Source organism: Meleagris gallopavo, chromosome 1 (genome assembly GCF_905368555.1).
Source record: "Meleagris gallopavo chromosome 1, MGAL_WU_HG_1.1, whole genome shotgun sequence".
NCBI classification, from domain to species: Eukaryota; Metazoa; Chordata; class Aves; order Galliformes; family Phasianidae; genus Meleagris; species Meleagris gallopavo.
This window is the reverse complement of record NC_139404.1, coordinates 135886372-135912944: the sequence shown is the minus strand read 5'-3', so window position 1 is coordinate 135912944 and position 26573 is coordinate 135886372. Positions and strand designations below refer to the sequence as shown.

Sequence of the window (26573 nt, the reverse complement as noted above, 5' to 3'; positions counted from 1 at the left end):
CACAGGCAATATTGTCACCTAACCACTATCATAATTTAATTTATTTCTACACAGAAAATAGATTATGTGTGTGTGATAATCCTACAGATAGGTGACTTCCAGACAGCAGAGATCAGACCAAAAAGCTTTGAACTACCCTGAAGCTGTTTGGTTTTGGTTGTCTATTTTTTTTTCTATCAACATATTCCATCAACAATACTAGTAGAAAATTTATAAGAAGCTATCAGGATCACTTCAAATATGGTTCTAAAAGTAAAAAAATATATATTTATCAGGGGATTTAATTCCAGTTTAAGTTAATTGATCTTCAGTGCTCACAACCTGTATATGCTAACATTTCAGTCCGTTTTCACTGTAGTATGTTAGCAATAATCCCTTAATGTCAATGAAAAGCATTTCACAGCTGTAAATACTAAAGTTCTACAGAAGTAATTTTATGAAACAATACAGATCTGTAACGATGGCTTTTCTTGAGCACACCAAAGAAACGGTACACGTTTTTTTGCAGTGTTGGATTACTAGGGTTTCTACATTGCAACCTCGAACTTAGAATATTTTGGTGTGCTTTCCCTTTTTTTATTTTTTTCATTACTAGCAATCAAATCTTGATGAAAAATACACATACCACGGATTTTCATATTGCTGTATTGTCATTTAAAAAGTGACAGCATTGAGAAACACACAGGTAGATACAGACGTTAGGTTTTCCCAGAATGACAGAAAAATAGAATATCTCAAGTTAGATTGGACTCACAAGGATCACTGAGTCAACTCCCAGTTTTGGTAGCACGGGGACATGCAGGGGTTGCCTCTGTAAGAGGAGGTAAGAGGCTGCTTTGTGCTGAACACGGCCTGTTCCAGATGTGTCCAGCACAGGCACAGCTGAGCCCACTACTAACATCTGTACTGCAGTTACACAGATCCAAGTTAACATTAGACTACATAGTACAGATGCTATAAGTCGTGTGATGATTCCCTCATCAACTATTAAGGTTTTCAACTACAGCAAATTATTAAATTTTAAATTGTTAAATTTTAACAATGAAGTGCAAACAAGGGCAGTTGCACTGCATATAGTCAGAGAAGAAAAGTACAGACCTAGCAACGTGGACAGTCACATTGTCACTGATCACCAAAAGGTCAGCATTTCACAGTGCACTGCAGTTAAGGGATTGGATTGATCCACCCTAACCTTGTATAGCTGAGACTGATGACTTATTAACCTAAGTTTCCATTACAGCCAGCAGAAAGAAGCAGTCCTGGAGGTCAATTCTCCTTACCTAGCTTGGTTAGAAAGAAAAACAGGCAATTCCCATTTGTCTCCACTCACCAAAACAAAATGTTTGGATGATTCTATGAAAACTTTCCACATTCATAGTATCATTGCTTTAATGAAGAACAGTACCTCTATCTACTGAAAAAAGGCAACACCATTAACATTAGGGTCATAAAACTCCTAAGTTCTATAGAAATCCTTTCTATAGAGACACTTCTCAAAGGAACAAGCAAATCTATTATTTTAATCTATTTTTAAATCTTTTTTATTAGATCTCTTTAAAAAAAAAAAATCTATTTTTAAATCTGCAACTCAACTAAAAGAGAGACAAACAAAGGAAAGAAGAAGAATTTTCTGATGGATCCGTCATAGTAACTGTGAGTAAGCAGATTATTTCTTGTTTTATGATACATGATAACATCATATCAGCTAAGGTATTTATATAAACTTCAAATATCTGCATTTTTCAATGCAATAACATTAGTGCTAATACCTGACTTGACATTAAAATTGTTTTTAAAAAAATAAAACCAGAGTCCATGAGCTATTAAAACATTACCAGGCCCTAAGGAAGCAAAATTCTGATGCATCTCAGTAATACACTTGTGTTCTATTGTGTTCTATACTGAGTATAAAACCTGAGAATGAATTTGATTTCTTTGCCAGTTTTAACTTTTCTTTTAAAAATCCATTAACAGGATATAATTTAACCTGGTTTATGTCAAAGTAAATTTCTCATATGGAGGCATTGCTAAAATTACACATTTTTGTATTACGACTTCATTATTTCCATGTAATATATTTTCTTCAGTTTTATGATGAGCTACTTAAAACGTTAAGGCAACCTAATGCACTCAAAAACTATAAAAGAAATTTCAATTCAGAACCCGTACTTAAAAGGGTAAAAAACATACCTTTTTTCCAATGCCGATGCTGTCATCTGTAACATACTACTGATGCTACGATAAAAATCTAGTTACAGTAGTTTCTCAATACAAAACCAAAGTAACACTAATATTTTGAAATGAGTAAAAAACATTCAAATATATTTACATTCAGAAGGGTATACATAACTCACTTCTGAAATGAAACAAAATGTGAAATCTGCTCCTCACACCATCCAGCTAGTTGTTTTAAAGGCTTCTGTATTACTGCAGTTTTTCTGCTTTGAATTCACATTCTAGTATCTCCATATGAAAGGGGATAAGAGATCTAACAACAACCACCATCACTAACCTACCTTAGTTGTTCCAATATGAACATACTGAAAACCTTTTTGATTCCCAATCATCTTCCTTCCCCTCATTTCCAAACTAATACAGCTCCAGTGGCTTCAGCAATTACGTAGGTCAAATGAATATACATATGCTTTAACTCAATGTCAAGTTCAATAAGAAAAAGACCAGAGTCAGACTCACCGTTTTCTTCCAGGTACATCAGAAGGATGCTGCTGGATTCAGTCCCTTCTACGGCATAGTCAAATGCTGTGTTTCCATTAACATCTTGCAGCAGCACATTTGCTCCAGCCTACATGCAAAAATGAAAAATACTTTATGTGTATGCAATGAAATCCCAAAAGACAATTCTTATATACCAGGACCAGCTAACTTGCGCATTCAAAAATATTTCAAAGCTGGAGTTCCTAGCAGGCTGACTGTAACCTTGAACATTAATTAAAAATAAAGGACTTTGAGAGTCAAAAAGGGCTGGCTTTGTCTGGGATACTGATACTGTCACCACTCTAGTTGTCTAGCTGGTCTTTACCAAACAAATATCTGAGTTGCTTGTCAGTGACTTTTGGAACAGTCACAGTTTGTAGCACAGCGTTTTAACGTAAAGTAAGTTGTCGCCAATTACAGTCTGCCTTGGAACACTACACAGTAAACAGCACTGGTTCAAAAGCTGACTGACAAGCAGCACAGACACCCACACAAGAGAGGCAGGTAGACAGCTGGTAAAGGTAACCTTATCAGCCAGCCCAATCTCTGACAGCCTCATCCACCAATCAAGCCTCAAAGAGAACCATCTCTTACTAAAAAAAGTGCCATTTGTTGACAGTTGAAGACAATGAAAGTAAGCGTGATTATTTTAATTGTAATTCCTAAAGGAGCCTGGCTGACATTTCCATAAAATTCATTGAAAATTCAATACAGACAACTGAAGGGAGCCACCAGGAGGTAAAGAGGAGGAGATGAGAATAAACACATGAGAAGATTTCAGAAAAACCACTAGAATGATAAGAAAACTTGTATTTTCTATATCAAATGTTGCTGGTAATTTATTTAAAAAAAAATTCTCTTAAAATATTGCTAATTTCTGAGTTTACACTACAGTAAAATGTCACGTATATACTTTAAGAGGTCATAATTTTAATTCATTTGTATTGTTCTCTCTATGACTTTTAACTGAAAGGAATTATGAAATAAGAGTGACCTTTGGTAATTCTAATTACTCTTCTTAATAGCTTGTATGATAAAAGTTTAGCTAATAAAAATGAGAGGTACTAAAGGCAGCCTTTCCTAAAACCTCAGTGGTAGAGGTCAACTGTAATAAAGAATTATTAATAGAAGGTATGACTGCTTCTTTTAGGAGCTTACATTCTAAGTACCATGCCAAAGAAAAACGCTTAATAGGGTCAGCTCCAGTATCAGAGTGAAATATGCCACCAAGACCTAGCAAATCCATTTTGATTTCATGTTACCAAACTTAAAGTGTTGAAGTTGGAGTGCTGATATGAGTTAATCTGCTGATTTCCTTTTCATAGAATCATCAAGGTTGGAAAAGACCTCTAAGATCATCCGGTCAAATCATCCACCTATCACCAATATTGCCCACTAAACCACGTCCCTCAGTATGATATCTAAATGTTTCTTGTATACCTACAGGGACAGTGAGTCCATCATCTCCCAGCTTGGTGTCATCTGCAAACTTACTGAGGGTGCTCTCAATGCCCTCATCCAGGTCATCAACAAGGATACTCAACAGAACAGGCCCCAGTACTGATGCCTGGAGAACACCATTTGTGACTGGTCACTCACTAGCTGTATTTAACTTCATTCACCACCTCTCCATGCCCAGCCATCCAGCGAGTTCTTTCCCACCAAAGAGTCTATTGGTCCAAGCCACAGGCTGTCAGCTTCTCCAGAATACTGTGGGAGACAGTGTCAAAGGCTTTGCTGAAGTCTACACAGACTATGACAACAGCCTTTCACTCATCCACCAGGTAGGTCACTCCATCATAAAAGGAGATCATGTTAGTCAAGCAGGACCTGCCTTTCATGAACCCATGAAAAAAATCCATGAACCCTTTGTAGCCAAGAGGGGAGATACAGGCATCAAAGAATGACTCACTGCAGCTATCTCAACAACTATCTCAAACATGTGGGATACCCTATGCAGTGATATCCTATCTGCCAAAACAACCTCTTCTGCTATGAAATACATTAATACATTATTCTCTTTTCGTGATTATCCTGCTGTACTGACTAGGGGAACCTACATAGCATATTTATTTAAGATGCATATTTGCCAGGTGGCTAGATCAGATTAGACGAGAGATGACACTCATGCTAAGTGAAAAGGAACAGAAGGAGACTTATGTGGGAGGAAACTTACAAAGTATAAAATGTTGCATTCACTATAGTACTATGAAAATAAGTTTCTACTTGCCCATTCTACTAGACAAAGACATGATGAAAAAAATGAAAGATGGATTTGAAGATCATAACCACTTTGCAGAATGGCTTAACAGCTATTTACAGCATTTATTCCATTACTGAATAGAGTGTTAGGTGTTGATTTTGTTTTTTTTTTTTCTTTCTATTCAGTGACTCTAGGAGTTTGCTGGTAATAGCAGAGTCAATGAAGTAACACATTCATATATCTAGTTGACCTGCACGCAACGAAAAAGCACAAACTCTTGAAGGTATCTATACTTCCTTGCGTGTAAATAATCTCCAAGAATTGCCAGAAGCAATTCAGAAGGATAATAATAACACAAGTTTACACACATTTTACTTCTTGATCTAAGAAAATGAAAAAAAAAGACATTAAATTCAGAAAAAGTAGGATATTTAACTTGATCTGCAGCACAGTTTTCATTCCTTCTCCTGGATTTAAGATTTAATGCCACTGAAGGAAGAATATAATATGGAATTACTCAGCTCCAAATAATTTTACTGGGTAGTTCTACATTCGCTTATTTCTTAAAAAACATGCACAATGAACTGCAACCAAAAAGAAAGTCAAGTCTGGAGAAAACTAGGACAGAGGAGGTAGGATTGGTTCTTAGAACTCAAGTGAAAAAGCAATTCAGGATGAGGTTACACTTTAAAAAGTAATATTTCCCTCTAAAAATAAATTATTCAGGAGTTTTTAAGTAATAAACACATTTGATATAGTGTATCAAGTGTTTAATACAGTTCGATATCATCATCAAACCCCACACTCGCACACATTTCAGTACACAAAGAGTAAGGTACTGGAAATATTTGTTAAACTCCATTTCTTTAGAGCATTCCCAAAAATAGCTCTTAATCCCATTTCTATGCTTAGCTATGCTTTCAAAGACAATCTGAACAGAAATAATTCACCTTTGAGAAAACTATCTAAAAAAAGAAAAGAAGAAAAGAAAAATTCCCAGGGTAGCTAATCCCTTTTTCTGTCTATATGGCTAAACAAGCTGAGAAAAGGTAAATGGATAAAAATTGCTTCCTTTTTATACAGTTTTATCTTTCCCTCAGTTTCCTCTCTTTCATGTTGAGCCCTGGAAGACAGACCTCCTCACTGTAACTACTTGAAAGCAACTTGCTTGTGAGAAGTTTATAATTGAGGTATTCTGATTGTTGAACTTTTTACATTGTGAACCAGATTTTGGCATGCCTACGATTGAAAACTCATAACCAAATAAATGAAAAACAACTTCATTAATCCAGGTACACATGAAGTATACAAATATGTATAAATTATCTTTTACGATTGCATCAAATATCAATTTCACTTGTATTCTGTAATACGGACACTGTAGCACATAAGAAGGAGTATAGGATTTCCCAGATGGTTTCACCACCTCATCAGACACTTTTCTGCCAATAATTGTCATTCAGTAAATAAATTATAATATAATCTTTGTGCTAATCAAGGAAATGCAGGGAAGCCCAAATGGATTTACTCATTTTCATTTTTCCACAGGGGAACATGAACATGCACAGATTACTGAAACTTGGAAGCATGATGACCCCAGGTCATGGAAGGAAGGACATTCAGGACCATGGCAAAGCATCTCATGGAAAGTAAGGAGATCATTTGCTCCAGCAGTACAGCAGGAATTTACACAGGCAGTACAACCGACAGACCAGAATTCTTCTGTCTTTGTTGCAATACCAAGACTTTCCGTAAGAGGAATTTTTTTTATTTTTTTTTAAAACAACTGCAGTTAAAATTCTTACAATACATTGCACTGGCATCAAAGGTGGAACAATTCACTGTATTTCTCTTTCCAAGTGCAGGCATAATCTCCCATTAAAAAAAAAAAAAAAACAAAAAAACAAAAAAAAAAACACATCTGTCAGGTGTCATAGAATCATAGAATGGTTTGGGTTGGAAGGGACCTAAGGGACCTTTAAGGTCACCTAGTTCCAACCCCTAGCTATAGGCAGTGACACTTCCCACTAGATCAGGTTGCTCAAAGCCCCATCCAGCCTGGCCTTGGCCTTCTCAACTTCACTGGGCAGCCCGTTCCAGAGTTTCACCACCCTCACAATAAAGAATCCCTTCCTAATATCTAGACTAAATCTACGCTCTTCCAGTTTAAAACCATTTCCCCTCAACCTGTCTCTACCTGCCTTTATAAAAAGTCCCTCCATAGTTTTCCTGTAGGCCCCTTCAGGTACTGGAAGTCCACTATAAGGTCTCCTCAATCTTTTCCAAGCTGAAGAGCCCCAGCTCCTTCAACCTGTCCCACAGGAGAGTTGCTCCAGCTCCCTGATCATCTTTGTGGCCCTCCTCTGGACCTGCTCCAACAACTCCATGTCCTTCTTGTGCTGGGAGCTTTAGAACTGGATGCAAAGTGTCAGTATGATAGAAATTGTGAGCACCAAAACTTCAAAGCGTATGAAGCCATAGTATTCACCTGTTCATTTTGACTACATATTTGCCCAGCATATACGAAAAGTTTCTGGCTTACCCATTCTCAACACATCCTCAGCCTTCAACCATTTCTCAAAAAGAAGATGAATATCTTGAAAAACTTTATTCAATATCTCCCACAGGTTATACTTTTGAGAAAAATATTTGTCTGCAATAATAAATTGCTTCATTTTAGCAAGACTTTGGATGGAATGTTATTTAAAAATGTTCCTAAAGAAACATAATTCAATACACAGAATTCAAAATGAATCTGAACTGAATGTACAGCTCTGTGGAACAACATCCATATGCAGAAATTCCAAGCCAGTGTGAATGCTTACAATCAATAATAGCTGAGTAGATGGTGCCAAATTTGTATAGTACCCCTCTATGATCACAAATCAGAGCCCAATGCCAGAGAGAAAATACCTTTGGCTGGCAAAAGGAGACAAGATTTCCCTTCTGGTACCAGAAATGATGATTCAAAAGACTTCAATTTATCAATTTCAACTTATCAAAAATTTCAATTTTTAACCCTATTTTAATTTCTGCACTTTTTTTCTTTTTTTGTAGAATTTTTTTTGTTTTAATTTCCAACAAATTTGATAGAGTAGTCTATTTCTACATACATGGACAAAGTGGTGACCATAAAGATTAGATACGCAGCTTAAGCAATGAAGCATGAGGTAGGTCAGATAGAAACACATTTCACAGTAAAAAATCTGTGCATGCACCCCTGGTTTTGCCAACTTAAATAAGTTTAACATGACTTCCCACCCAGTGGAAGTGAGTTGAACAATTTCAAATCCACTGACTAAAACTGCAGAGTAAATCATACAATGCACATTCCCACTCAAACTTATCCCAAGATCACATCTTTGTAGAGCTCGACTTTTAGTTTGTTTAGAATAGTACAAGGAAGAACATTTGGCACACAAGGAACTCTTCCCTGTTCTAGAAGTGAACCAAACAGTTTCTGAAGTGCAAGCATTCTCAGATTTTTTTATTTGCAAGAACTTACAAAAATAGTTTCTTCATCACATTAGTACTTGTAAAATGATCATAATCACAGCCAGACTAGAGCACTGTCCCTTTACAAGCTACACTTTGCAATTTGGCCTAAGAGCAAAAGTATAAATGTTATCACAGACTCTTAGGACTATTTTCTGTAGCTATATCCCAGTGGATCGATCTCCAAATTCCTACTGGTAAAATAAGAGTTGAGTTTATTCTATATTCTACATTTGGGAATCTTAATCTTCCTTAATTTTTTAATTCTTTTTTTAAGAGCAACTGAAATCTATTAATCAATCTAGCATGCAGAGAGGTATGTAGGTTTATCAGTGCTATTGACTAACTGGCTAATAATCCTTGCCATTTTTTCTTACTCCCAGAGCTTCTTGTACATCTAACCATGATTCACAAACAGGAAATATCTACCCACCATTAGTTGAAATAAAACACAGGCAGAGAAATCATCGTTCTAAAGAATGTATCCTTAACAGATCTGAGGGGATTTCCTTCTGTCACTCTCAATTCCACATTCTTTTATCTATTATAAGCCTACTGCCATCAGAAGTAAAAACCACGTTCTTCTAACACTGTAAGGACAAAAAGGGGTGAGGGTTAGACCTTTTCTAGCCACCTACAACCATCTATCACCTATATTCTGCTTAGGAGTTCTAGCCATCAGATTTTATGTCCAGAAATAAAATACTACCACAAATGTCTGGTTCAAAATGTAATCTGATTTAGGCATTCTTAGAAGATACCTAATATATTGAGACTCCCAAAAGACTTTGGAAATGTTTGTACATTATTCTAGCTGCAGAACTTTAAGTTACTTCCATCCTTAAAATGGGAGCTTATTTCCCAAGCTATGATGCTAGAGCTAATGCATCCAGGGACAGTCAGGTGTTGACAGGTGTTAGCTGGTTGAAAGAGAATGTTTCAGTTGCTTCCTTTTTAGCTAGAAGCCAGATAGTATCCAGGAAGTCTCAGTATGACCTACTGATGTTCAAGTTGAAAGTCTTGTATTTTAATGCAGGCTTTAAACCATTCTTTTCAAAATCGTGTTCCATGCAGGTCATTATGCATTAAAAAGCTAAATAATTGATGTTTAATTGTATAGCAGAAAGTCACAGATATGTTATAAAATATGAAAAAATTTCTTTGCCACAAGTGTGGTCAAGCACAGACTTCCTATAGAGATGATTGATGATTGATGCCCTGTGCCAATCAGCATTTAAAAGGCATTTGGACAATACCCTCAATTACATGCTGTAACTTCTGGTTAGCCCTGGTGAGGTCAGGCAGTTGGACTTAATTTTTAGAAGGTCCCTTCCAACTGAAGTATTCTATTCTATAATATCAGCAATATTTACAATCATTACCCAGCACTGCCTGTTTTTCTTAGGATTGCCAACACTGACTTCACGAGGTTGAATGAAGGCAATCATAAATATAATACAACCTGAGGAATATGTGTGGATATAAAACAGAAAGAAAGCAAAAGCAAGTATGAATGAGATAGAGGCAGAAGCATTGTGTTACAGGTCAGTAGCCATGGATCTAACTTTCCACAAAATCAAGATGTTAAGCAGAACAGGAACAGTTCTCAAGACAAGGATCAAAAAAAATTGAAGACTCCACATTAGCAAACCACAGACAACAAAATAAAAGATAAAATGAGACTGAGCAGCTGCTCTCAGTTCAAAAGCATATTTTCTTCCCTACTCATTTAAAGAGCAGACTTCCCGTAGGCAGGAAATTATTTCACAGAAAAAACAATTTAGTTACTAGTAGAGCTGAGGGGAAAAAAAGCATTTAAAAAAAAAAAATCCACAAACAAACAAACAAACAAGAAATTTCAGTGATTACAATTAGAAATTCTCTGTTGACAGTTCCCCTACCCATTTTCTGTTGTAATCTTAATTGAGGTTTGCCTACTTAGTAAGAAGAAAACTGACAGGCGTGACTGTAGTACAAGTGTAGTTAACGCTTTTGTTAACTACAGAATAATAAAGAACCTATTTTACTGAATCTAGATATTGTCTCAGAATGCCAACTGACATCTTAACACTTTCATTTTAACTCTCTCCATATTAATCTTTAAGAAAGACCCTTCCTCATGACACTGCAGATATAGTTTATAAGTTTATATCAATTCCAGAGTAAAACAAGGTTTCTTTGCCAGAACAGAAGGTAAAAAGCAGCAGATGAAAAGCCAGCTATCTGCCTCTGAGCAGATTCAGGGCTAGGATTCTACCATGCAGCTTAACATTTCTAATATCTCACTTTTTTTTCCTCCTCACTCTGGACTTAACAGAGAACAGAAGAACACAAATCTTTAAGTTCCCAGTATAGTCCATGGCACATAGCACAATTCCCTCGGGGCTGTGCTACCTTCTTATTTGGCTTTAATGCTCCCCAAAGTGACCCGGGGTAACAGAAAACAAAAACAACAAAAAGACATAGTCCCTTCAGGAAAGACAGGAGTGGGGATCATTCCCCACATAGTGGTATTGGCCATGCAGGAATCCAAGCAGGCTTTTTTCTTTTACACATCTTAGTGAAAAACAAAGAAATTAAAATTTCATCTGTCCAACAGCACCACTTCATAAGCCTGCGCTCTTCATCCCTTTAGAGCAGTTTCCATCACTGCAGCCTTGAAGGGACATCCATAATGTTTGACTAAATGGGAATATTGGTAAGCTAAGACTGACGACTGGATCTTCAAAGTATTATGTTTTACAAATAATAAACTATAGCTTCTATCAGGCCATTAAGTTACTTACAGGTAGTAAAGTTCCACATCTAAACACCATCACACTCTGACAGCAATTGATACCAGACTTGGGTGTATGATTTCCAAAATTATAGGTTTTCCTCATGAATTCTAATTGATTGAAATCTGAACTTTTAAAGTTATCAAAGAAATTCAAGTAGTGTGTAGGAATTTCCAAACTGAAAATATTTTCTCCTTTCCTGAGAGACACTTCTCAAAACAATCTGAACAAGAACTCAAACTACAGCAATTCAGAAGTGAAACCAGTGCATCCCAAATCAAAATAACAACTGGAAAGATCTAACACCATCTATCACGCCTGTAATCTGATACACTAACAAATGTTCTCCATATGCCTTACATGTGCTTGTGTGGCCAGAGGAGCAAATGAAGGGAACAAATCCTCCTTTTCAGCTGACTTCTTCCATAGTAGTGCAGCACATTAAGGCATATTCATGAAGATAGACAATTTCTCACTCAACACAAGTGAGAAAACCTCTCACTTACTCTTAAATGTATTTGCAGAGATGAAAGCTGAATAAACTGGTACATTGGTCCAGTTTACAGGGCCCAGAACTTCTATAACCTTGAATCAATGGTTACCCATAGACAATGGGCAGCAGAGTGACTCTATTTCAGCACTCTTTACTCTGTATGAGTTGCGACTGTCTATGCTTCATGCTTGTCACATTACCAAAATTACTCTTTCAAAAGAGGCAGAAACTGTCTGCCATCTGGATGAGGTTAACTGTACAAATAAAGATTTGGATTCAGTTTTGGTATACATAATCCCAAATCATACAAACACAACACTCAATTCCTAATGTCTGTAACAATACAGCCTAGAGAACCAAGACATACTAAAAAAAAAGCAGAAGAGAACTCAGTGTTGACAATTTTACATCAAAACATTAAAATAATTTCTATAAATCAAGCATTTATATTAATAATATGCTGTGCTATGCCATTACTACTATTTCTTTCTTCCTTTATAGTCACTTGCTAGACCTGCTAAAGGAAACTTCATACAAATACAGCTGGGAATTCAATCACCTCTGTGTAACTTAAGAATTTCAGCTGCTGTGTGAAGGCAACTTCTTTAACTCACAACACTTCTGGGTTCCACGCTGCAGAAAGGAGCACCAAAACCTGATTATGCAACATAGCTCTAGATCAAAACAGACCTTTCATTCGTTCATTTAATCTAGAAATTAAGATTTGTGTATGCATGCCAGAATGCAGAAAGAACATTACAGCATCCCCAAAATCCCAGACATAACTTCTGCAAAAGATGAGTTCAGAATAAAGAAACATGCCAATACAGTGGCTGTTTTTTCTAAAAAGTGTCATGTGGAGGCATACATATGAAATCACTGATGTCTACAGAAATATTCAACTGCGTTTGAAAATACATTTGCTGTGGGAGTACTTAAATAATAAAACTACTACTTTAAAATCATCATTCAAATTTCCACAACCATTCTGATAATCATTTAATTTATGAATCAGGATTTTTTTTTCCTTAAAGCTAATACAATGCAGGCAATGTCACCTCACACAAAGGACTTTCAGTAGATTCAAATATATATATATATATGACTGCCATGGCAAATATTACAGATTGTGTAACAGGCATAGTCTGTTCCACTAGTGTATTCAAAAGATAAAAGAATTAGCACTGATGACTGAAAGCTAAAGACCAACATTTTCCCATCTGTCAGCACACCATGGGGACTTAAATTTTGCCCATCAGCTGGAGGGCTTGTAAAAGGCATGACAAAAGCCCACTCAGTTCCAGTACTGAACACTTCTGATAACACTGCAGAAGTACAGTAGGTTTTCAGTAACATTTTTCATACAGTTAGGAGTCGAAAAGTTAAAATCTACAAGCCCGGAAGATATCAAATGGAAAATAATGTACGTTTCTCAAGTTACCACTATTTAGATGCCTAGCTGTACAACATTCATGAGGATTTGGGATCATCCTATTAATTCTAAAGGCATAAAGACATTTACTTGCATCTTAATTAGTTGGCATGTTGGATTTCATGGCTGTTCTTCATATTCAGGCTCCTAGTATACATGATAGATTTTTTGCAATTTAAGACCTCAATTTCTGAGTTATTCTGTGGTCTGGTTTCCTTAACTTAGTTTTACATGGAGGAGTCAGTGTGGCTGACAGTATTTCCCAGCACAGGACTAGGGCTCCAACACAGCTGTAATTTTAAACATTCAATCCTCTAGTCTCTACAGAAATGATTAGAAACAATCTTGCTCTTGTAATATGTAGTTGCTGTAATGTCAGGGAATATTCTAGCTGTCAAAAAAAAAACAAAAAAAAAAACAACCTGCATTAAAAAAAAAAAACGTATAATACAAAAAAGTAGACAGTGAAGAACTGTATCCATGATTCTCATCTCATCTCCAAAACCAAGCACAACAAGAAATAAGCCATATCCTGTATTATATTCTTAATTATGGGGGGAACTCTTGAGTCAAAGCACGTATCAAGAAGTTTTAGTGAGAGATTCTCAGAAAAGAGAGAAAAAAATGAACCATTAGGATATCTGGAGGGCACGAAAAGCATGAATAAGATCCTTCTCCTTGCTTAGTATGCAAAAAAATTATCAATCAGAACAATTATACAAATTGGGTAGTCCAGTTTGAATGTCACAAAAATAGGCTGAAGCATATTTTTTACTCCTTTAATGAAACCATTTTCTCTGGAAGTAAGAAAAAAAAAATCAAGAAGACATCTCAGAATATATTGTCTCATCATCATTGGATATTTTTACTGTAATGTGAATAATAAAAATGCCGATAAATTTATTCCTGATATTTAATTACAATGAAAAGTTCTCTTCATTTAGAATGGTATTCAGCTCTATTTTTAAGACAAAGGATCAGAATGAGGTCAGCAAAAAGGTGACTGAAGCACAGGGGGATGGGTATTTGACTTGATACTGTCAGCCTTCAAATAATTTGGCAAAAAAAGAGAACTGTAAGAGAATCGTCAAAGAGCATTGATGGCTAAAGACTAAAAATTTCCCCATCTACTTAGGCACATGGGACTTGCACACTCCCCATCAGCTGCAGAGCTTACAGGAAAAAAAACGAAATTATTCAAGTGCTGGATGACTCTGATAACAACAAAAATTCTTTTTAATTTAATTTAATTGGAATAATTAAAAACTATGACAGGCATACTGAAAAAACGATCAGTCCTTGTCTCATAACACTAGAACAAAAGGTCACTTGGCAAGATTATTGCCTTTTATTTTTAGAACAAATGGAAGAAAATTCTCCTTCACAAGTGTGAGCCTTTGGAATTCCCTGTCAGAAAGTCTTTAAGTCACAACAGCACAGTTAAAGTTAAGAGTGACTTAATAACTATTAAAAAAGCTTTTAATTTCGTAAGGTCAATCAATCTCATATTTAGGAAATAAAAAGATTCTGGATTAGTAAGACTTGTGACTTGCGTACAACACTGGACAGGTGGTAAAGCACCCTTTGGTTGTCGGAAGAATAGGAAGAGAAAGCGTCTTCTGATGATCAACCACAGTACTGCAAAGGACAGAGCACAAACCAAGCTGAAACAAAACAAAACATTCTGAAACCTTGTCTACTAATGTTTCCTGTTACACTTCATCTTTGTGTGTGTATAAATATATGCACTATAGATACATACATTGTAACATAGGGTAGAATACATTATAAACTCTGAACAGAAAAACAGGAGAAATTTCTAGTTTAATTTAGAGTTACAAAGAGTTCCCAACCCTGAAGTATTTCTGAAGATAGAACTAACTGCATGGAGCAGTAAAGAAAACAAGCTGGTTTTGATGGCTCACTGAAGACTGGAAACTGATTCTGAGGAGCCAGCTACCTTACAGGCTCAATTTAAATTTATGGGTAAAACTGAAGTCCCTGTTTTACAAGTTGATTTTCTCCTTACTCTCACTGAGTGCAAAAGTAGCATTTTCCTCTCAGCTATGACCACTAATTCCCTTCAAAACTCTCCTTCCACATGATGTCATATGGTATGGAATATAGTCCTGCTGAGAAAGACTAAGGGCCCTGGTTTGTGAAAAACTTAACAAGGACCAGCAGTGTATGCTTGCAGCCCAGAAGGCCAATGGTATCCAGGGTTCCATCAGAAGAGGGGTGGCCAGCCGGTGCAAGGGAGTGTTTGTCCCCCTCTACTGAGCCCTCATGAGGCCCTAGTTGGAGCATTGCATCCAAGTCTGGAATCTCAAAAACAGATAATAGAAAAGATGTGAAGCCTTTGGAGATGGTCCAGAGGAGGACCACAAAAATGATCCAAGGGCTAGAGAACTTCTCCTATGAAAACAGGCTGAGGGACCTGGGCTTGTTCAGCCTGGAAAAAAAAAAAGACTGCGGGGAGACCTCATTGTGGCCTTCCAATATTTAAAGGGAGTTTATAATCTTGAGGGAAATCAACTTTTTACATGGATAGATAATGATAGGACAAGGGGGAATCACTTTAAACTAAAGAAGAGGAGAAGTTTTTGCTGAGAGAGTGATGAGGTGGTGATGGAAAAGGTTGCCCACAGAGGTCATGGATCGTCCGTCCCTGGAGGTGTTTAAGGCCAGGCTGAATGGAGCTCTGGGCAATCTGATCTAGTACTTGATCAAGCAGTTGGCACATCTGCCTGTGGCAGAGGGGATGGAACTTGATGATGCTTGAGGTCCCTTCTAACCCGAGCCATTCTATGATTCCATGATCCCTTAGGCAAGTTTAAGTCAGCTGCCCAAATTCTGTGCCCTCCCATCTCCTTAGACTCCCACAGCCTCCTCACTAGCAGGTAACATGAGAATGGCCTTGGCTCTGTACAGCACTGCTTAGCAGCAACTATAAGCTATCAAGCTAAGTTATCAGCATTATTCTCCTCCTAGAACCAAAACACAGTATCATACCAGCCACTGAAGAAAACAACTATGTCCAAGCTGAAACTAAGATGCTTCAAATGGCATGTGGAAAAAAATAGCATTACTTGAGATATGACATCGGATATTACCATTTTACTGATGTTGAGCAAATGACAAAGTCAATATTAAATGTTTGTATAGTAAAAATAAAGAAATACCAGTAATATGAGTCCAGAATAAAAAGCAAAGGATTAAAGAGCGCTTAAGAAACAATAGCTGTGTAAAGTCCAAGATAAATGCATTTATTTCACATCAGAAACTAAAAGTACAAAAATGTTAATTGACCTCAGCTAATTTGCATTTTTGTTATGAGACATTCATTGTGTTGACTGATAACATTGACATACTCAATGACAATGACAATTGTACAGGGAAGAGACTCTATAGCAGCTTAATCAGCAGTCAGGGTGATACTGTCCTGCAGGTTAGTAATTAAATCTATACACTCTACAAACAAGTCATTCACTGTGTGAAAGACTGACTACATTTGGGGAGCTTAGCATGCCAGTCATCTTCACACAGAAGAACTGGCTTCTGAGAACACCAGAGTGTGATTAGAGAACACACCAGACAAACAGGCTATCCTATTACTTTCCTGTGCCTTAGTAGTGAATTAAGTCTAGCGAAACATACCAAAACTTCCAGGGGAAAAAAAAGTAACAATTGTATGATACCACAGAATCTTAAACCAAATACAGGGGAAATATAATTCCCATGCCTCACTGATTATATGACAAGAAAAACATACACCTGTAACTTCTACCAACACAAGCATAATCACAGATATCATTTATACATTCAATTATAAAATAAGCAACTCTAAGATTCCAGGTATATTTGCATTTGTTGCAAAACTGACCAAATTTTAGATAATTTTTAAACAAATACTTCAAACACATAATTCTGAGTAGCCCATCTGTGTTTTAACAGATTTTTTAAACTGTGTTCATCCACCTTAGCAGTAAGTAATGAGGTCACAGGAATCTATCATCTTCCTATTATCGTGCTCTGTAATATTTGTCCATAATCATTCCCTAACGATTGCCTGGTCTTCTTCATCCCTCCAAAATACATCCTACCAAAATTCATTATTCTCCTAACTTTTGTGAACATTCTTCTTCCCAATCAATGCTATCATCACTAATCTTGAAATATTTAATTCAATGAATTTTTTAGTATTTTGGAAAAACAAAATTTAGCATTTATTAAGTTTGCAATGTCTCATAGTTTGTAATGATATTCATTTGATAAGAATGTAAGATTTGATAGATTTTTACATAGTTGAAGCTGTATTTGTTATTCAGAAATTTATAAACACATTTATCCTGCAGTTTCATATTTCAGCTTTCCTACATTTTCCAACATCCCTTTAGCCTTTCATCCTTGCAAACAGCAGCTACATCTTGTTCAAGTTGAACAAGTGAAACAAAATCAAAAAAATTACCTGTGACTTTCCACTGTTTCTCAGTTCAGGTGTTTAACTCCCATCACACATATCAGTCTCGTTACCTTATGCTGTTCTACAATGAACTGTACTACCTACATTTTTGCATAGTCTAGACCAATTATTCTTTGTTTGGGATGTCAATAGCTTTTCTCCAGTTTTCCATGTCAAGCCTTCAGAAGCATGAGCAAATGAGCCTCTTACCAACCCTCAGGTCAGCCTATTTATCACCTCCACTAACTCTGCACTGTTGTAATTTACCTAAACCATTTGCTTTCAATACATACACCAGTTTTTTCCTGCAGCACCTTTCAGTGACTGTACACATCAATATTTAGGAAAGCATATCATGACAAGTTGCCCTTTATTTTTTTCTTATAAATTGTATCAGTGTATCAGTGCTGCATTTTGCCCTTCCAGCTCATTCATCAGTTCAAGAATTCATAAGATTCATTTGATGACCTTTTTTTTTTATAGGTTCATGCTCTCAACCACTTCTTTGTTAAGCTTTTCAAAATACACCACACTGATATTTCATTTAATTTCAACGTTTCCCAAAAGAAAACACACAAAAAGCCACATAAGATTTTAGAGAAGGAAGGATTGTTGGGTTTGGGGTTGGCAATTTTTTTTTTTTTTTTTAACACTGTAGGTTTGTTCTGCCTAAATAAATAACAGTATTGACTGATTTGATGGAGTATCTCTCACTCCTTTTCCCTACCCAAGAAGACAGCAGCTGACCAGGTCCCTTAAATCTGGGAATCACAACTCTCTTCCGTTTTATTGGAATTTTGGAAAATTTGTTCATCTGTGTGCTGGTCATGTGTGAACTGGTCTTTTTTCTTAGCTTCAAGAGAGGAGTGATGGTGAGAGAATTCAAAGATGAGATATGCTGCTGGCTTATTAGAGCTGTTGTGAATAACTTGATTAATTGTTAGAAGAAGGATCTGAGAGAATCTTATGAGTGTTGAACATTTCATATTTTTCAGGAGTGCTTAAAAGAAAGGACAAATGCAACCTGTTCTTACTCTGAGGGAGGTGAAAAAGCATACATCTGTGTAGGTAAATACCTCCACATAAGAAGAAACAATATACGTGCATATCCTGCTCCATCAGGTCTAACACTAATAGCACACTGAAAATCATTTCAACCATGCTGTCCAACACACCAAGCTGCCAAAAACATCTAATTTTCCTTTCTAGCAGACAGCCCTTTCATAGACCTTAAGAGAGTCACATGCAATACTAATCTAGATCTTTCACATCACATTAGGCTACTGCTCTAATAACCAGACCCATAGTTTCCAAACTATTTTATTGCTCATCATACTTATCAGTAAAAGATTTGTGTATGCACTCCCAATATACGTATATTCATTTGTTTATAAATTACATACATGTATCAGTGTTCTAATGCTACGTATATGATGAAACATATGCAAAAACAGAAAAGATAAAAACATCAGTCATGGGTGGAGATGAGGACAATGGATCACTCATCAATTGCAGTGGGCAAAACAGACACAGCTTGGGGAAGACTAATTTATCTCTGATAACTAACAGACTAGAAAGTAAAAGGCAAACTAAAAACACCTTCTCCCCAAGACAAGATCTTCCACCTCCATAACACTTTATTTCTGCCCATGCTCCATGTGGGTCCATCCCACAGTGCCACTGAGCTGATCCCCATGGGCTTCCCACAGGCTGCAGCTCTCTCAGCACTGCCCCAACATGGCTCCACACCCTTCAGGCACTGCTCCACATGGGTCCCCACAGGTGGCAGCTTCCAAAGCCCTCCCTGCCCTACAGCAAGTTATTCTCTATGGCTGCAGCTCTGGTAGTGGAGGAGGCTGTACCTCCTCCAGGCCTCATCCACTGCTGTCCCATGGGCTTCTCCATGGCTGCACATGAAGATCTGCTCTGCGTGGTGCCCATAGGCTGCGGGGGGATGAACCTGCTCCTCCAAGGGCCTCTCCTGGGCTGCAGAAGCTTCCGCTCCATGCCTGGAGCACCTCCTGCCCTCCTCCTGCACTGACCTTGGTGCCTACAGGCCCATTTCTCTCACATTTCTCACTCCTCTCCCAGCTGCTGTATAAAAGCAGTTCTCCCTTCCTTACTCTGCTCTCCCAGAGCACACCCAGCATTGCTCGTGGCTCAGCGCTGGTAGTGGAGGTCTCTTTGGAGCAGCCAGGGCTGGCTGTGACAGCCACGTGGCACTGCTGGGCTCTGCTCACAGAGGCTAGCCCTACAGCCCCTCTGCTACCAAAACCTTGCCACATAAACTGACATAAATGGTTGAGTTTTTGTGTATGTGTTTTTTTCTTCTGTAAACAAGAATTTATTTTTTAAACCAAAGTTATTTACTACTGGGAATATATCCCCTTTGGTACCTCTTCCTTTTAACAGCTCACAAGAAAGTACTTCCTTTTGTATTTCAGTACTGAAACAGAACCTGTCAAGTACCATAAGCTGAAACATGTTAAAAGATATGTACCTGCAGTCAACTGTAGAGCAAATTCCCTACATAATTTGTTCTAACACTTGTTTCTTCAAATCTTCAGCAATGCTTTCTATATATCTTGCAAAGCTACCTTCTGACAAAAGAATCCATTTTAGAATTTGCCACCATGTTGTTTTCCCTATTTCAGTCAGTTTTAATGCAGCAGAAAGAACAAGCATTTCCCCAGTGGGTCTGGCTTTTTGTTTTTCTCTATTAATTAAGAAACTTCAAAGGAGCCTTCTAAATATCTATTGTTAAGTTCAGTGCATGACTTTAAACATCATCCATTCACAAGTCTTATAAGGAGTGACTGAGGGAACTGGGATAGTTTAGTCTGGAGGACGCTCGGGGAGACTTTATCACTCTCTACATCTACCTAAAGGGAGGTTGTGGTGAGGTAGGGACCGGCCTCTTTCCATGCACAACTAGTGACAAGAGGGAATGGCCTCAAGTTGAGCCAGGGGAGGTTCAGGCTGGATACTGGGAAAAATTTCTTCTCCGAAATAGTGGTCAGATACTGGAATAGGCTGCCAGGAAGGTGGTGGAATCACTGTCCCAGTAGATGTTCAAGAAACATTTAGATGTGGTACTAAGGGACATGGTTTAGTGGCGAAATAAATATTGGTGATAGGTGGATGGTTGAACTGGATGAATTTGGAGGTCTTTTCCAATCTTGGTGATTCTGTGATTCGACCTGATTAGATCTGCGCTCTTTTTACCACATAACATGGTTGCCAATCATCTTGTTTATATTAGGAGTGGGTGAAATGTTTGGTCTGTCATTTTCTTCTTAATCTGTGCTCACAATATTATCTTAAATCCATGGTTTCTTTGCAGAAATCCCTTAAAGCCACATGGCCATTTTGTGAGTGTTCATTTTTTTAAACTACATAATATAATCCCTAAATTCATTTAACTGGGAACACAAAAACTGTAAAACATTGCAATATGTTGAAGCCAGTGAATGAGCGACAACACCACTGTCAACAACTCTGTTCTGTGGGTCACCCACTCTTCCCCCAGAACACCCAGCCTATTGTATGTGACCTAAGACAGAATGATAGTGCCATCTTCAATAAATATGAGAAACTAGTTAAGCTTAATTTTCTCTTTTATATTTTTAGATAAAAAGTAAATATAGAGAGAGGTTCTAATACATACCTCCCACGCATCAATGGATTGGCTTGTGCATCCCTCAGGACATGCACTCCACTTTGAAAACCACTGCACTAGATCTCACAATTTATTTTTCATTTCCATATATTTCTTATAAACATGGAAACCAGTAGGAAAGAGGAACTCAACAGGAACTGTTAAATTTTAACTTCAAGCAAATGTCACCAAAAGATTGCCTTAATGCACTTTTTTCTTTGTAATTCTTTTTTTAATCATTTTTCTGCTTAATCAAGCGCTTGCACTGGCATATTTCTCATATGTCTGCCTTTTCATACCCCCACTGGGACAATACTCAGTTTTATGAACCAGTATGCACTGCAGTTTCTCTTACAAATACTGCTGAGGCAAACAATTAATTACAGATCTAAGTATCATTCTCAGTTTACTGTCAGCGACTATGCATGCAACCTTTTACGTCCTTCAAGTTTCTTTTCTTGGATAAAAAATCCTTTTTTTCTTTTTTTCTTGCTCGTTATTCATTTTCTTTTCAAATATTTGAGAAAAGCTAGAGCTTTTTCCATGAACTTCTTTCTTGCCTGATTTCATAGAAATTTAGCCATAACCTAAGTTATCAAATATCCACAACAAAATTTTATTTGCTGGTATTTGAACAAATGTACATTTTAGTATCCTCCTTATGTTAGTTTATTATTTTAAGCACACAACCAGGATAATTATGTCTACAGAGCCCTCTGAACAGACCTCGTATGGGAATATAATACTAGAACGGATCTCCTGAGGCATTACTTTGATAACACAGGTAAATACATAACATTTAATCTCATTCACAACTTTAAGATTGATTTTAAAGCCAATTAGCTTGCTTTTGTGTGTTTTTTTCCCCTTCCTTATTATTCCTGCATGGAATGCTGTTTTCCCACCTAAGTTGCCTAGCATTCATAACAGTTAATTTCAGTCTTAATTCCTTGAGATTTTATAATCATTTGTTTTCATGCTAGCAGTAACCCCAGGCTTCAATAGCTCTTTTTATATTCTCCTCTATCTTGATTATTTACAGAAAGTTTCCACAACCATCCTGTCTCAGTGTTTGTTGCTTTTGCGTTGTGTTCTTGTTTTGTTTCAAAATTAAACAGATTAGTTATTTTTAGACACTTCTAGCCTATTTTTCTGTTTTTCTTTCCAAATTTCCTTGGTAGAATCCACAATTCTTTAACAGGTCTGTAGATAATTAACTACAGGCTGCTGTTCCTTATACAGTGCAATAAAGCATTTCTCTCTCTGCTGGAAATATCTTCATTCTGACAGAACCAAGAATCACTTTTCTCTATTGGCAGATACAGATTTGTAATATATAATCATCTTACAATTGAATAAATCTCTGAGGTGTTTCTAATGCTTTGCTATTTCCAGCTGATGATTCCTGAGTGTATCACAGAAATGCATGTTACTTGTAACTCAGAACATGACCTTATTCCTTGTACACTTAAATTTCACCCCTATTTTTGCTTTTGAAGCCTTCCAAGACATCTTTCAGTGTGAAATTCCAATCCTCACCCATAGTGACAAGGTATTGCAGCTTCGTCTTCAGCCAATTTTTTTTTTTTTTTATCATACTCCTATTTTTCCTCCCAAGGTTATTACCAAAAACTGTAAATAAAATAGCATTGTCAGACTGATCCTAAAGAAACCTCAGCAACTCCCAGACCCATAGTTTCTCTCTTAAAAGGTAGATTGTAGTTTTGCTGTTACCAGTTTCACAACCACCAGGCAGCTTTTCACTTCTATAATTTCACTAGCAGTTTTCCTCATATTCCCTAGCTATTCCCTAAGAGCTATCAGCAGGAAAATTGTGTCACTGATTCAACAGAGGCCACCTGGCATACATAAGCAATTAATCTCCCAGTCATTGAACATTCCCAGACCATCACCTCCATAGCACAGATCTGTGTTCACTGAAGGTCAAAAGCTAGATGTTCATTTTCATTATCTTGTCATTCCTTCACCCCCATTGTCTGGAATCAAAAGGATTACAGTGAAACTGATCCAGAATCCCCCATCTTTGTGCATGTAGCCCACTTCGTGTCATACTTGTCCTTATGTGCTCCCACCCAAAAACGGGATAGTTTTTCCTCCCAACATGAAGAGTAATTTATGAATATTGTTGTATTGCCTTCAAGACCATCTTCAACTTCAAGGTTAACTCTCCTTTACCTCCAGGATTTTTAATTTTATGGAAAAAAATTTGATGCTAAGGACTACAAATTGCACACTTTGTCAGTTATGTGCTACGTTCTGTAACATCAGAAATCAATGTTGAGTAGTGTTACTGACAGCCAGTTCCTACCATTCCTGATATTTCTGCAAGCAAGTAATACTTTTCACTGTGAGAACACAGGCAGAATTATTCAATTCTCTCACCACTCTCTATAAATTTCTTGGCAATTTCAAGCCATCCAATAAGCATTTACAGACTCTTCAAACATAATAATCAGTCTCATGGCTAAGTGGAGATTTTACTTTCTGTGACTCCTTCCTGTGGAAAAAGACTAACTCATCAGACGCTCTAGCACTCTTTCACCGTAAAGTTCAGATTCTGTTTCAATAGTTATTTTTTCTGTCAGTGGAACATTCTGATGCCTTTCCTCTTCTCATCACATTATACTTATTCTTTTATGAGACTTCTGCCCTTGGGCTATCTCCATTACTTATTCCTCTATTCTGATGACATGCTTTTATTCCTTTCTGAAGTTTCATCTTTTATGTAGTTCTAAGAAAATATTTTCCTAAAGTCTATCTCTTCAGCAGTAGTTGTTCTTCTTTCATCCCTTCCTTATGGCCATGTTACAATATAGTCATATTCCTTGTTGAGCACCTGGTTTTGGTCAATCTCCACGTTTTCTTGTAGACAGATCTATGAAAGTACTTTTTTAAACTGTTGTTTTCAACTTCTATAATATCTTAATATCTTCATATCTCTGTATGATAAGCCTTTGATTCCCTCTTTGATAAGTTAATTTTACTAAGCAGTCTTTTTTTTTTTCTTTTTAGAAAAAATAACTCTTACGATAACACTCAAATACAAAATGCTTTCCAAGACCTCCCTATCCAGTTAGGCTCCTGTTCTTATCTCTCCTTGGACTACCTTTAATGCTGCATTACTAGCTACTTTCATCCCCTTTTCCAGTCTTGAAGGAGAAGCTACAGCTTCCCTTGAGTGTTGCCATCTGGTGTTTAACAGCTCAGTAATAGCCTTCACCTAGATTAGTTCCATCCCAGCTCAGTCAGCTTTTACTCCTCTGTCAGCAACAATTAAAGCAGTGAGCCAGTAGCATGCATTCTCTGGAAGGTACCTCCGACACTCAGCACTCATTTATTTGCTAGACTCTGCAGACTGCAAGTGAGGAAAATATTTTTTTTAGATATCCACTGTTTTTATATAAAGGCTTCGTTAATAGCTGTCTGTAGAAACAGAGGAGAATCATTTTCTATTAGGCCATATTATACTTTGAACGGGCATTCACAGTCATCTCCTGACCTGTAACTACTCATCATTCTCTCCCCATTATGGTTTCCTGATAAAATGACACAAAGGAGAAATAATTATTAAACAAGATAGAGTGGGAGGACAGAACTACTTTCTTCTGAGGACACAATTGTTTGTTCTGCCTTAATTGTTTCTAAAATTATGAAAGATAAAAATCTTTCATTAAGTTCTAAAGCTAATGACATCCTGATCATTCCTCTCTGCTTGCTAAAACAGTCGGATCAAAAGAACAAGGGCAAAATAACTGCAACTGCTCTCTCATTACATGACTTGACATACATCCCATACCAACTGAATGGGAAAAGGGAACAGAGAGTTGCAGCCAAATAAGTCCTCCTTCCTACTCTCACCAGCAAGTCTTCTCCTTTATTTTTTTTCCGGTAAATCTGTATCAGATTTTGGAAGAGCTACCTGGAAAAAGACCTTTATGTTAATAGCAAAAGCAGGCATCCTACAGAAAATATTAAAAAGTCTATCAGAAAAACTCAAGGCTAAAACAGGAAAGGATGAAATAATTAATAAATTCCAGATGCGAAGAGGCAGTCAAATTTAAAATATTCAACTAGTACTACTAGCGCTGAGGTAAGATTTAACTAATTAAATATACACAGTTTTTATCCTGTCAGCCAAAGTGTGGTTGTGGAAGGCTTTTAAATAAGTGTTTCTAAAAGCTCCTTACAAAAACAGTGTCCTATCACAAGTGGAACAGCATCCAGGGCAGTTCAGGGCACTTGGGTAGAGCATATACAAGCATACCCAGAAAAAAACTCAGAGGATGTTGTTTTGCCATCTCATCTTTTCCCTAGTAAGCTCCACACTTCACATACTTTATTGTTTGGTTGTTGTTTTTTTGTTTTTTTGTTTTTTTTCTGGTGGCCTGCAAGACCCAGAACCTCAATACTTCTCTGAAAACAATTTAAGATCACATGAAAAGCAGAACAAAGAAAAGCAGAAGTTAGTAGGTACCACACAGGTGCTAAAGAACACTACGAGGATTTCACAGAATCACAGAATGGCCAGGGTTGAAAGGGACCTCAAGAATCATGAATCTCCAACCCCCCAGCCACAGGCAGGACCACCAACCTTCATATTTAGTACTAGACCAGGCTGCCCAGGGCCCAATCCAGTCTGGCCTTGAACACCTCCTGGGACAGGGCATCCACAACCTCTCTGGACAGCCTGTTCCAGCACCTCACCACTCTCTCTGTAAAGAACTTCCCCCTGACATCCAACCTAAATCTTCCCTCCCTCAACTTAAAGCCATTTCCCCTTGTCCTGCTGTTATCTACCCTTTCAAAGAGTTGAAGAGTTGAAGATTTGAAGGACTATATCATACACCTACGGTTAGAACAATAAGCCAGGCTAAAAACACCCAGAGCAGGAACACACAGTGCTGATAAAGATTAGAGAAATAAAGCTATATGTCTTATTACAGAAAATGAATAAATCTAGGCCCTACCTGAAACCCCAGGACACAGGCTTGTTACACTTTCAACATTATAATAACATTAGCATTTTGGCTAAAATGTTCATACGGCATTTACTGCAACTTTTTTACTGTCCTCTATATCTAAATTTTTTTTGTGAGTGATGTGGTGGTTTAACACCTATGGTAAGCTAAACATCACACCATCACTCTCTCACTCCTCTTCTTCAGTGCAGTGAGGGGAGAAAACATGATGAAAAGAAACTTATGAGTTAACATAAAGATGGGGAGATCTCTCACCAATTACCAGCACAGGTAAACAAGACATGACTTAGAGAAGACTAATTTATCACTGATTACTAACAGAGTAGAGCAGTACTCTA

At 37.1% G+C, this 26573-nt stretch overlaps 1 protein-coding gene across 7 annotated transcripts in view; it reads right to left on the bottom strand.

Moving 5' to 3' along the window:
• The window catches only part of MYO16 (myosin XVI), a 356972-nt gene that overhangs the window by 205731 nt on the left and 124668 nt on the right, over positions 1-26573 (bottom strand). For all 7 annotated transcript variants that reach the window (XM_085215386.1, XM_085215393.1, XM_085215400.1 and 4 more), the window contains exon 5: positions 2695-2803. In XM_085215386.1, the coding sequence (XP_085071512.1) occupies positions 2695-2803 (109 nt within the window). The remainder of the gene's footprint in view (positions 1-2694; positions 2804-26573) is intronic.